The sequence below is a fragment of the Trichosurus vulpecula genome, chromosome 3 (assembly GCF_011100635.1).
Source record: "Trichosurus vulpecula isolate mTriVul1 chromosome 3, mTriVul1.pri, whole genome shotgun sequence".
NCBI lineage: Eukaryota > Metazoa > Chordata > Mammalia > Diprotodontia > Phalangeridae > Trichosurus > Trichosurus vulpecula.
Window position 1 is genome coordinate 115,584,252 of NC_050575.1, and position 12,318 is coordinate 115,596,569.

At 45.1% G+C, this 12,318-nt stretch overlaps 1 protein-coding gene across 2 annotated transcripts in view; it reads right to left on the minus strand.

The window, feature by feature from the left end:
• AKNA (AT-hook transcription factor) overlaps positions 1-12,318 on the minus strand; it is a 71,699-nt gene that overhangs the window by 53,419 nt on the left and 5,962 nt on the right. The window contains exons 1-2 of one of the 2 annotated variants that reach the window (XM_036752956.1): positions 5,967-6,028; positions 510-576 (exon numbers count right to left, since the gene is read on the minus strand). The exons of the other annotated variant lie outside the window; for it this stretch is intronic. Of the exons in view, the coding sequence (XP_036608851.1) occupies positions 510-549 (40 nt within the window). The 5' untranslated portion in view covers positions 550-576; positions 5,967-6,028. Of the gene's footprint in view, positions 1-509; positions 577-5,966; positions 6,029-12,318 lie in introns of those variants that run through there. 2 annotated transcript variants of the gene reach the window in all.

Genomic DNA, 12,318 nt, shown 5'->3' on the forward strand with positions numbered 1-12,318 from the left:
TAGTCACTGGCATAGCTTTCTCCTTAAAGAGAGCAAAATCCCTAACTACCTAAAAGAAAAAGAATATTTTAAGTGGGGAATTTTTCACTAACTCCTGAGACACAAGGACAGGAGATATGAGATTTGGATAGAGATAGCGTAGGCAGTAGATAGGTACTGGAGCTGTGATTTCCTTGGTATAGAGAACTCTTAAGTAAGGAAACTCCTTCTACCAACTCAGGCTGGCACTTTTTCTGCAATTTATATCTTAGAGAGTTGTCTAGAGCACTAAGAGATTACATGACTTGCCCAGGGTCACAAACTTGCATATGTCAGAGGTGGGATTTGAACTCAGGTCTTCCTAGCTCCGAGGCTAGCTCTCTAACCATTATGCCACCCAGAAATACAAATAAGGTAAATCTTGGGCAAACAAAAGGCAGTCCCAGTTTATCCAGTAAGATGTAAATTTGTAGAATTCAACCATCTCAATTCAGTTCAACAAATATTTATTAAATGTGCAGGGTACCTACCCAAATACAAGGCAGTAGGAGCTTGAGAGACTCTCAACATGTTCTCCCTCAAAGAGCTTATATCTTTCTGCAGGGGATAAGACATATACAGAGAAATAAATACAAAGTAGAAATGGGAGATAGCTGGGCCTAGTGGACAGAGTTGGCCCAGGAGTAATAAATTACCCAGGTTCAAAATCTACCTTAGACATAGGCTGGCTGTGTTACTCTAAGCAGGTCAGTTCATCTCTTGGAGTTCTAGGCAACTCTTTAAAACTATACTGTAAAAAGAGTTGCTAGCCTATATTGGCAGAAGGAGTGCCCTATCTCAATGAAAATCACATGTTGGCCCAAGATCAAAAGTGATTTCAAGAGGGAGGGAACTCTAGTTGGGGGCACAAAGAAAGGCCTTGGAGAGGAGGTGGTCTTTTGAGCTGTGCTTTCCCACCACCCAAGAGGTGAAATTATAAAATGTTAGTACTAGAAGAGACCCAAGGATATCGAAGTATGAAATATCAGGCCTGCACAGGGCCTTCAGAATCTTCTCATCAAGTATTTCCCAACCCAAACTATACCTTGGACAGCAAAATGTTTAAATTCTCTACTTGAGGCTCTCCTACATTTCACAGCCCCAGATGAGTGACTTGGGGCAGCTCAAGAGACTAGGAACAACTGAGAAGAAGGACATGGGTGGGTGTGGTAGGGCAAGAGAGGTCAAAGTAATCATTTTTTTAAAATTCAGTGATTTTAATTATTAAGGGCTTCTGAGAGCAAAAAATCTTGTGTACCCATACAAATTTGTCCTCATCATCATAATAGCTAACTTTTATATAGGACTCTAAGGTTTGCAAAGCACTTTACATCATCTCATCTAATCTCCACCACAATCCTGAGGTATGTGTTATGATTATCTCCATTTTGCAGATGAGGAAACTGAGGCTGAGAGAGGTTAATTGATACCCAGGGGCACACAGGGACTATGTGTCTAAGGTACAAGTGGAACCTCAGGTGTTTCTGACTTCACATCCAAATATTTTTCCACTATACCACTCCCATGGCCATCATGGACTTGTACCAATTTTAAGAAATTCTGGTGTGGCCCAAACTCCTCATTTTACAGGTGGTAAAACTGAGGACTACAGCAGGGAAGGCATCCATCCACCCATGGTTGCAAAATGGCAAATCTGGCATTAGAACCTAGACTTCAAGGGTGGGGAACCTGCAGCCTTGAGGCCACATGTGGCCTTCTAGATCCATGGGTGCAGCCTTTTGACTGAGTCCAAGTTTTACAGAACAAATCATTTTACTAAGGGGATTCGTTCTGTGAAGCTTGGATTCAGTCAGGGGGCTGCACTTGGGGACCTAGTGGGACACATGTGGCCTTGAGGCCTCGGTTCCCCACCTCTGAGTCCTAGTTCTTCCCAAACTGCCAGGCTCTTTCCATTATAGCATGCTCCTTTTAAAAAAAAAACTCTCCGAAGAATAAAATAAACAAGAGAAAAAGAGAGAAGGAGGAGTTGAGAGCAAGAAAGGGAGTGATGAAGGGGAGTAAATACAAGGCTGAACCTAAGTAGCTCAAAGGCCTCACACTTTCCTGGGCCTTCTTCCTGCCAGGTAGGCTCTCCCTGGCATCAGCTCTTCCCTCCTGGGGCCAGGCTGAAAATGGTCACAGGAGGCAGCTGCAAGTGTGGATCGGCTCCCAGGACTGACTTTATCGCTCTTCACTTGAAGCAGCTGGAGACACAGACTCTACTGTCACAGGCCATGACATCAGTGGGGAGTATTCAGCGGCCAAATGGCTTTTATTCCATTGCTTTCAGAGGTGGTGGAAGGCAGTGTTGGAGAGCTCCAGGCAGGAATCCTAACTGATACAACCCCTGCTCCAAAGATCAGACTACTTAATTTCCCATCCTAGTCCATGGAGCATTAGAAACAGAAGGAAGCTTAGACACCAGCTAGTTCAGTGGTTTTCAAAGTGCCCTGGAGGAACCCTGAAAGTCCCCAAGACCCTTTCAAGGGGTCATCAAGGTTAAGACTAGTTTCATAATAATAACATGTTTTAATTTCTAATTTGGTAACTATTGATAGATAGAACCATACAAACAAAAGCTCTTTGGGGAGGGGGTCCCTCCATAATCTTTAAGAGTATAAAGGGGTCCTGAGACCAAAAAGTTTGAGAACTGCTGGTCTAGACCAACTCCTTTATTTTGTAGATAAGGAGAAACCCCACTGGAAGTGAGGTGTCTTTTCTGCTCTTGCATGCTGAGTATGAAAGCAGAGCAAGAGGTTTGGGGGCATGGACCCCGTTTTTCTGACTCCCAGTGCTGTACTCTCTCACTCATGCCTTCAGATGTACCCTTTGAAAGATTCAGTTCTGTCTTTAATGAAGGAATCTCTAAGATACTAAGGAGTGAAATGGAGTGAGGGAAGAGAAAGTCTTTGAGAGATTTTATATCCAGGGAAGAAAGGGTTAGGTCTGCAGCCAGGGTAAAGAGCTAAGATCTTGAAGGCATCTCAGAAGTTACCGTTTCCTCATTTTATAGATGAGGAAAACAAGACCCAAAAGGTATAAATAACTTGTCCATAAGTAGTAAGTATCAGAGCCAGGATTCAGACCCAGGTCCTTTGATACCAAATCCAGCTCTCCTTCCAGGGCACCTCCTTGCTAGTGCTGGAGCTCAGCAGGTCTCTGTCACTTGGCCTTTCCTGGTATCTGCAGTATTTAGCACAGTGTCTGGCACATAGTAAGTGCTTACAAATGCTTGCTGACAGTTGGCCTGGCTTTCCTCCCAGCCCCCTTAAGAGGCAGCCTGCCTGTAGCCCAAGTCACACACTAGCTTCTCAGGCCCTGCAGCTCCCTAGAGACCCCTTTCTCTCCAGAAATAGCTGTGTACTGACCTTTGCCAACTCCTATAATTGGGGGTCCTGCCCAGACTCCAAGTATCCATAAGGCTGAATGAATTCAAATGTTCCATCTGAGAAGGTATAGAGCAGGGGTGGGGAACCTGTGGCCTAGAGCCCACATGTGGCCCTCTAGGCTTTCAAGTTCGGCCCTTTGACTGAATTGGATTCCCCTTAATAAAAGGAATTGTTCTGTAAAACTTGGACTCAGTCAAAAGGCCACACCCAAGGACCTAGAAGGCCACATGTGGCCTTGAGGCCACAGGTTCCCCACCCCTGCACCTAGAGCATCTAATTGGCACAGCATCTTAGCATGGGTGTGACTGACAGGAGTACTCACCCTGCATAGACTTAGGTGTGTACTTTTCTCCCTGTGGGGGAAAAATGTGTTAGCTGGAGGGGCCCCAGGAGGCCAGCTAGAGAGTAAGGTTTTTTGTTTTTTTTGGTCAATGTGGTTTCTCAGTTACCATCAACCCAATCACAAGGGCCCAGGAGTATAAAAAAGGGAACTTCCTGTCACTTAGGATGAGTCACCCTGGGCAGAAATCTCACTTTGACTACAGGGAGTAGAACATCAGTCATTTGTGGTCACCCTCTCATTTACCGAGTCCTAGAAGTCCCCAAGGCTCACATCTGCCCCAAGACACTGGTGTGACCTGCCCTTTACATGTTCATTGGTACCTTATCCTCCAAGACCCTTGGCACCATGGACATATGGCCCTGGTATATTATCACAGTGAAGTTATGGGGCTTCTATTACCTACCTGGGCTAGCCTCATCTCTTACCTATCTGTAAAGTACAGCTGCTCACGTCTCCTATGGAGGGAAAAAAATGCTCTCTTTCATAGCCCTGTGCTTCCTACTTCTCCTTAGAGTACAATAATCCTATATATTTTTTAGATATAAAGAATCATTTTCAGAGAAATTTCACATCTCTTATCTCATTTGATCCTCAAAACCTTTGTGGAAGCCAGTCCAACGTTCAAAACTGAGGTCTGGCCTTAAAAGCTGCGTGACCTTGGACAGGTTCTTTTATCCCCCTGGGGTGCCATTTCCTCATCTATAAAATGATGGGGTGAACTATGTGATCTTTAAGGTCCTATATAGCTCTAAATCCTCCCTGAAAAAGGGTTATTGATCCCATTTGATAGATGGGAAAAGTGAGACTCAGAAAATTAAAATGACTATCCAAGGTCACACAGTTAGTAAGTGGTGAAGCCTGGACCAGAACCCAGTACTCTTGACTCCTAATTATCAAATCTTCAGCCACATCAGCTGGTACCTGAGTCATTCTGACTCCCAGAGGACACAGAGTGGAGACGCCATCTATTTATCCAACAATAAATACTCTTACAAGTCATCCACTGCCCCATAACAAACACACAGCCATCTCTACACAAGATATACCACACTCAAGGGCCATACTCCACTCACTGCAAGACTAAATGATTTATAAGACCAGATGAGTACCCAAGAAATGCCGATATTTCTCCCCAGTCCCATGAGCTTCCCGTAAAGTAATGGAAGCTAAGAACTCAGTAAACCCTGAGTTCCAACACCACTGTGCACAACCTCATTCAGCTTGCCGTCAACCCAAAGATACTGTGGAGTTCTACAGAAGAAATCCCCTATGCACATAACTTCCTGCTGCACCCAAAGAAAACTGTGTGATAACTGGGAAAAGGTCATTCTGATGGTGGAGCATGCAATCACATAGCAGGGGGAAGGCCATGAGAAATCTGGTTTTCATTTGGGGTGAGGGTGGGGGAGGCCAGGTTACTAGGCAAAGGATACAGAAACCCCGGAAAAGGGTTTTAGGGTAGGTACCCTCCCTCTTACCCCACCCACTCCAAACCCCTACCATCAGCCCTGCTCTGACTCAATCAAGTCAAAGCAGTTTCACTTGCAAAGGGACGAAATGGCTCTGCCCACTTCTCCTCTCCTTTGGGTTCAGGAGGCTCAAACCATGAGAAGCCAATGGGGCCAAAGCAGACTCAGAATGGAAACTCAGGACTCAATCTCAAGAAGTCTCAAGCCATGGCCTTCTAATTGACTGAGAGGCTCAATCAGACTTGCTCCAGCCTCTGTCTCTTGGGTCAGAGGGAACATGCTGACGCCAGAGCTCCTCTGCCGAGTTTAGCTATGGCTCTGCTATGAGTTAGCTTCTCCTGAATCACAAACACTTCACCCTGGCCCAATCCCACTGGTCCACCCTTCCAGCCGGGACACTGATGTCTCATGACTATAGCCTGGCTGCATCCCCATTAGCCGGCTGAACTGCCTACTCTCTGGATGCTGATGTAACCCCTGGAAATTCCTAGCCCTTCTCCCATTCCTTCTAGGAGCTCAGCAACTCCCACCACTAGTGTATGCACTGGTAGGAAGGGGAGGAGGAGGGGCAGCACATCGAGACGAAGGGTTACACATATTGATCACCCAATTGCTATATACTTCCTGACTTACTGTCTTCTTTCAGAGACTGGCTCCGCTTCTCCCCTCTATTCTTTCAGAGTTTTTTTGATTCAACCAGCCAAAAGGACTGTACCCCTCAACTCCCCCGCCCCACTCCGTGCTCACCACTTTCTGTCCAGGACAGACCTGAGGACTCCCCAGTCAGGTCCGGGTCTCAGGAGACTTCGGCTTTTCTTTGTTCTAACTTGCTCTGCCTCCCTCCCTCCATCTCTCCCGGGTTCCCTGGCACACTTCCAGGTCGTTTTGTCAGCAAAGCATAGGAGCCCTCCCAGACCCACATCTCTGCCCCTCAACCCTTCCCCGCCCCCTGCCTTTTCTTCACAAGCCGAGCAGGAAGCGCACAGGCAGATTTCCTACAAGTTTTCGTCAGAGAGCGAGAAGGGTGTCTGTGTGTGTGTATGAACGTGCGACTTAGAGATCTTAACCCCTTAGAGACCTTGTATGGGTCTCTCACCAGCTGGGAAAAGAATCAGAGAATTATAACACATTAGATCTGGAAAGGACCTTAGAACATTAGAATGTTAGAGCATAAAACACAGAATGTTGGAGCTGGAGAGGTCCTTGGAGACCAATCTAGTTCAAACTCCTCATTTTACAGATGGGCAAAGAGGTAAAGGACAGAGAGGAAAGGACTTTGCTTAAGGCTGCACACCAAGGGGGCAGAACCGGAAGGTAATGTGATGGTAGCAGAAAAACACTGAAATTTAGAGTCACAGGAGCTGGGTTCAAATTCTGACTGTGCTGCTTAACTACCTGTGTGACCTTAGACAAGTCACTTCCCTCTCTAGGCAAGTCTCGCATTCCCTACTTGTAAAATAATAAGTTTGGATTTAAGGATGTCTAGAGCATAGTTTTGGATTCCATAATCCTTTCTATAAGGACCTCAAAGCCCAGGGCTCTTTCCATCATACTGGGATATATTCCCTATGGGATCTACATAATATGGAACTAATAAAATACAATACAGAGAGGTAGCAGGATATAATGGATAGAAGGAACACTTTGGAGTTAGGAAGACCTGGGTTCAAATACCTGGCTGTGTGACCCTGGACAAGTCACTTAATCTCTGGATGCCCCAGGCAGCTCTCTAAGACCCTAAGTTGCAGACAAATTGGCGACATGAACTGGAGGAGTGAGTTTCTACACCAAGAGTTCCCCAACAAAGTTAAAATCATAGGTCCCTACTCATACAAAAATATTTATAGCAGCTCATTTTGTGGTCGAAAAGAATTGGAAATTGAGGGGATGCCAATCAATTGAGGAATAGCTTATCAGGTTGTGGTACATGGTTGTGATAGAATACTATTGTGTTATAAGAAATGATGAACAGGATGGTTTCAGGAAAAACCTGGAAAGACTTATATGAATTGATACAAAGTAAAGTTGAGAACTAGGAGAACATCGTACATAGTAACAGCAGCATTGTAAGGATGATCGACTGTGAGAGACTTAGATACTCTGACACTATCCATCTCCAAGAAAGAGGACTGATAAATTCTGAGTGCACATTGAAGCATCCTTTTTTTTACATTATTTTTCTGGAGGGACTAAGGGGTGTGTTTGCTTTTGTAATATGGCTAATATGGAAACATGTTTTACATGATTTCACATGTATAATTAATATCATATTGCTTGCTGTCTAAACGGGTAGGGGAGGGGTAGAAAGGAAGGAAAGAATTTGGAACTCAAATTTTTACAAAATGAATGTTAAAAATTTTTTGTGTACATAATTTGGAAACATTTAATGAAATAAATAAAAATATATTTTAAAAGAAATCATAGGACATGACTTCTTACCTGACAACAACAAAAAATACAGTTCCACCCATTCTTCCTCATCCCAACCCATTCTACGGCTATAAAGATTTAACTTAGATTTCTCATCATCTTTGATTAAAAGCATCCTGGAGCTTTGCTAGTCCAAGGGCTGGACTGAGGTGAGAGTAGGGGTGGGGATGGAGAAGAAAAGGAAAGAACTTCCCTGACCCCTCCATTGGGACCATAGAAGTACTTTTCTGAAGCCTGGAGCAAGAAAGGGTGAATCTTTTTGCAGCCTCCTTGTTGACCCACAATCCTGTTCTGCCCCACCACTTATTCTCCAGGTATTTTAGCTCTGCTGAGCCCAGAATAATGGGGTTCAGCCTCATGAGTTGTTGTGCATCCTAGGGATCAATATGAGCCTCTAAATTTGTATCCATGTGTGAATTGTCTTCTCTCCCCTATTACCAATTCTTCCCCCACCCATCCATCTCCCCCACACTGTCCCCCTCCAACAGGCCAAAGGACCAGAGATTTAGATCTGGAAGGGACTTCAGAGGCCATCTCATCCAAAGCCTTCATTTTACATATGATGAAACTGAGGCCCAGGGAGATGATTTGTCCTAGGTCACACAGTCAGTGAATGCCAAAGGTAGGATCTGAACCCAAGTCCTCTCACTCCAGGGCCTCTTTCTGTGATTCCTCCTAGTCAGATGAAGCATTTGGGATCCAGCTCCTTGGTGTCTGCTTTGGCTTCCTTTACCAGTCAGCTCCATCCAGCCTCACCATTGTCCTTTCCTCCATGTTCCTTCCTTGTCTTCCTTAGAAGACAAGACTTAGAAGTGTTTCCCCATCTAACCAATCCCTTCATTCTCACCTCCCCAGGACAGAAGGCCCAGGCTTTATGCAGCTAGCACCTCAGGGCCTGTGGGTGCTGTTCAGGCCCTGCTGAAACACTGCATGCACATTCAATTCAATTCGATAAACATTTATTAATTAATGCCTATTATGTGCCAGGCACTGTGCTAAGCACTGGGGATACAAAAAGAGACCAAAGACAGTCCCTGCTCTCGAGCAGCTTACAATCTAATAGGGAATGCAACATGCAAACACAAATACACAAAGCAAGCTACAATCAGGATAAAGAGCTTAACAGATAGAAGGCACTGGAATTGAGAGGGACTGGGAAAGGCTTCCTATAGGTAGTGGGATTTTGATCCTGTTTGTCCTTTGTTCTGGAGTAGGACCATGGCATCAAGGAGGTGATCGTATGACTTGCCAGTGAATTGGATTTAGGTGAGGAAGGGCTGTGCAAAGTCACCACCAGCCTCGCTTTTAGGACTTAAAGAAAGCTAGGGAGAACGTTCCATACAGCACTGTCTGAAGGAGCATTTGCCATGGGCATGATCCCACACCAAGGACTGAAGGAGATACAGAAGCAAATAAGACATGATCTCTGAAGCCTGCTAGTGCAAGGACTGGGATGGGGTGGGGGGAAAAAGGACAGGGATCGAGAAGAACGGGATAAAACTTCCATGACCCCTCCATCAGGACCAAATGGTTTCACTTCTGAAGCCCAAAGACAGAAAGGATTGATCTTCCTGCAGCTTCCTTGACCTCCATCCCTGTGGTCTTGTTTTTCATGCCTATCACTAAACTACTTCTACTACCCAAAACTCTGACGCCTGGTCTCCTAGCCTCTGTCTTTAGAAATCATCCGTTGATGACAAATAAGCTAAGATACCATTATATGACCTACACCCCTACCAGCTAAACATTCTCCAGGTATTTCAGCTATTCTGAGTCTAGAATAATGGGGTTCCACATCATGAGTTGTGTGCATTTCATGGAACTTTTCTGTTTACTCAACACTCAGGTCCCCTAGTTCTGAGATGTGAGTCCTACGATGCCACATTGCCTCCCTGTAAGCATATGGTCTAATAGTAAGATCATTAGATGGTCCTGGAATCCAAGAACCTGGTTCCCGTCCACCTTTGACCCCAACTAGTTGGGTGATCCAATTCTCTGAGTCATCAGGAAAATAGGAAAAATAGTAAAATCCAGCCTCAGAACTCACTAGCTGTGTGACCCTAGGTAAGTCACTTAACCTCTGTTTGCCTCAGTTTCCTCATCTATAAAATGCGGATAATAACAGCACCTGTTTTCCAGGGTTGTTGTGAAGATCAAGTGGTATAATGACTGTAAAGCACAGTGCCTGGCACATGGTAAGCACTATATAAATGTTAGCTATTATTAATCTTTTTTTATTATCCACATAAAAAGCAATATTGTGTAGTATATCAAAAACCTGCCTTGGAATCAGGAAGGCGAAAGCTTCAGTCCCACATCTAACACACTGACTGTGTGGCCCTGAGCAAGTCCTATGACCTCTCATTGCTCTGGGCAGCCCTCTGAGACTCTAAATTACAAATGCACTGCTCTGCCTTGGAGGGAGCTTCTACACTGGAAGTTACCCGGATGGATAAAATCACCCATCTGGATCAAAAAGATAAAGAAACAGTTGTACTACCTCTGTCACAAGGCTGGTGTGAGGGGCAGGTGTTCTGCAAACCGTTGTCATTGTAATTATGGGGGGCGGGGAGGGCGAGGCATGAGGGGATGGCTACTTATTCCACAGAGAAGATGAGTCTGGCTTCTGCAGGCCACACAGGTGTGATGCCAAACAGCAAGGCCAGAGGAGGAGTAAGCCCATTATTAGCCAACAGAGTCCTTTCCCCCTAGCCCAACAGTGGGGGTTTCCTCAGATTCCCTCCAGTGACTTGGGCACTGCTGGGGCTATTGTGTTCTGGGCGTATCATGGCCTGACATTTCCATGAGGGAGTGATTAAAGAAAGCAGGGCTCTGCAATTAGTGATACAAGGATTACAATTGTGGAGCGCTAGCAGCCATTGAAAGTCTCTGAATGAACTGAGAGCGTCTGGAGGGGGTAAGGGGAGGCTGCTAGGCCTGAGGGGACAGCTGCCTCTCCAGAGAGACTGCCAGGACCAGTTAGGATGCTTAGCTGTCAGGAAATGGTGACCGGCTTTACAAGATGAGCCCGCCAATGTTCTTGCCCGGCTCTTTCATTTACCTTGGCTGGCTGAGGTTCTAAGGGTCCAGTAGCTCTTCTGGCACGGTGTCCCCCAGGCCTCTAACCCACTTCCTCTTTGTCTGAGCAATATCACCAGTTTAGCATCTAGGAAATAAGTGTGGGTGGGGGACAGACGCAACCTCAGCAAGATGCCACTTTCTGATAATGGCTCACTCCTACCCCAGGTAGCATGGTCTAATGGGGAACACAGTAGGCCCGAGGTTAAGAAAGGCGTGGGTTCAAATCCCTGCCCAGATAAATATTACCACTGAGACCCATGGTGAGTTAACCTCTTTGAGATTCAGTTTGCTTATCAGTAAGATGGGGAAAAGGCTATTTGTAAGACCTGCCTTACAAAGCTTTTGTGAAGAAAAATGCTTTGAATGTAAGTGCTATATAAATGGTAGCTGCTATTAGAGTGTTGCCTGTGGAGTCAAATGCCATACCTGCGTGACCTTGGGTAAGTCACTCCTCCTCTCTAGGCCCAACTGTAAAATGACGGGGTTGGACAATATGGTCCCTTTCAGTTCTAAATTTATGATGCTATGAGCCTATGATTTTATTACCCTGCAGTTTTGTTTTTCATGCCTATTACTAAACTACTTCTACTATCTAAAACATACATAGACTCCGATATCTGGCCTCCTAGTTTCTGTCTTTAGAAATCATCCCTTGATGGTAAGTCCAAATAAACAACGTACCCTTGTAGATAGGTTCAAAGATTTCATCTCTAGCCTACAAAATTGGTATTGGTCTCACCTACACCTCCATTGGCCAGTCTTTCTGCCATTGATGAGTACCAATGCAGCCCCATCTTCAACCTACCCTCTCTGCCACTTTCTAGATCTCTAGGATAAAATACAAACTTCTGCCATCCTATCCAAGAAAGTAGAGAGGACAGACATGGCATTTATTTGTTTGACTCCTAGACTCACTATCCAATTTCCTTCATGAGGAACCTGGATTTCTAATCTTTTTTGACTAGAGAAAAAAGGCCATTCTCTGCCTCATTTCTTACATAGCCTTAATCACTGAATGGATGTTACCTCAGGGGGAGACGCTTAGCTTAAAAAGGCCAAGGTCTCCCACGTCATCCAGGGCCATCTCTAGTCATCCTGATCTACAGCTTGACACTGGACTCAGATGGCTCCTGAGAAGAAAGTGAAGCTGGTGACTTTGCACAGCCCTCCCTCACTTAAATCCAATTCACTTGCATGTCATGGCATCACCTCCCTGATGTCTTGGTCCTCTTTGGGAATGAAGGGCAAACAGCAACAATAATTTGCCAGAGCTGAATTAATCTTCTCTTCTCCATAAGACCTTGCATTTGGACAGCACTTTATTTTTATAAACGACTTTGCTAAAGTTATTTTCTCTTTCAGGGATAATTCTGTCCAACTCGCTCATTTTAGAGAAGCACTAAGTTATCGTCTGGTTCTGACGTGCTTTGACTTCCATGACCTTGATCAACTTACTGGGTTTTGAAGCTCTATAGGGTCTGAGAATTGGAAAGGACCTCAGAAGGAATCCAGTCCAAACCACACCTGAGCAGAAGAAATTCCTTCCATGAGACATCCAACAGGTGCTCATCCAGTCCCTACTAAAACA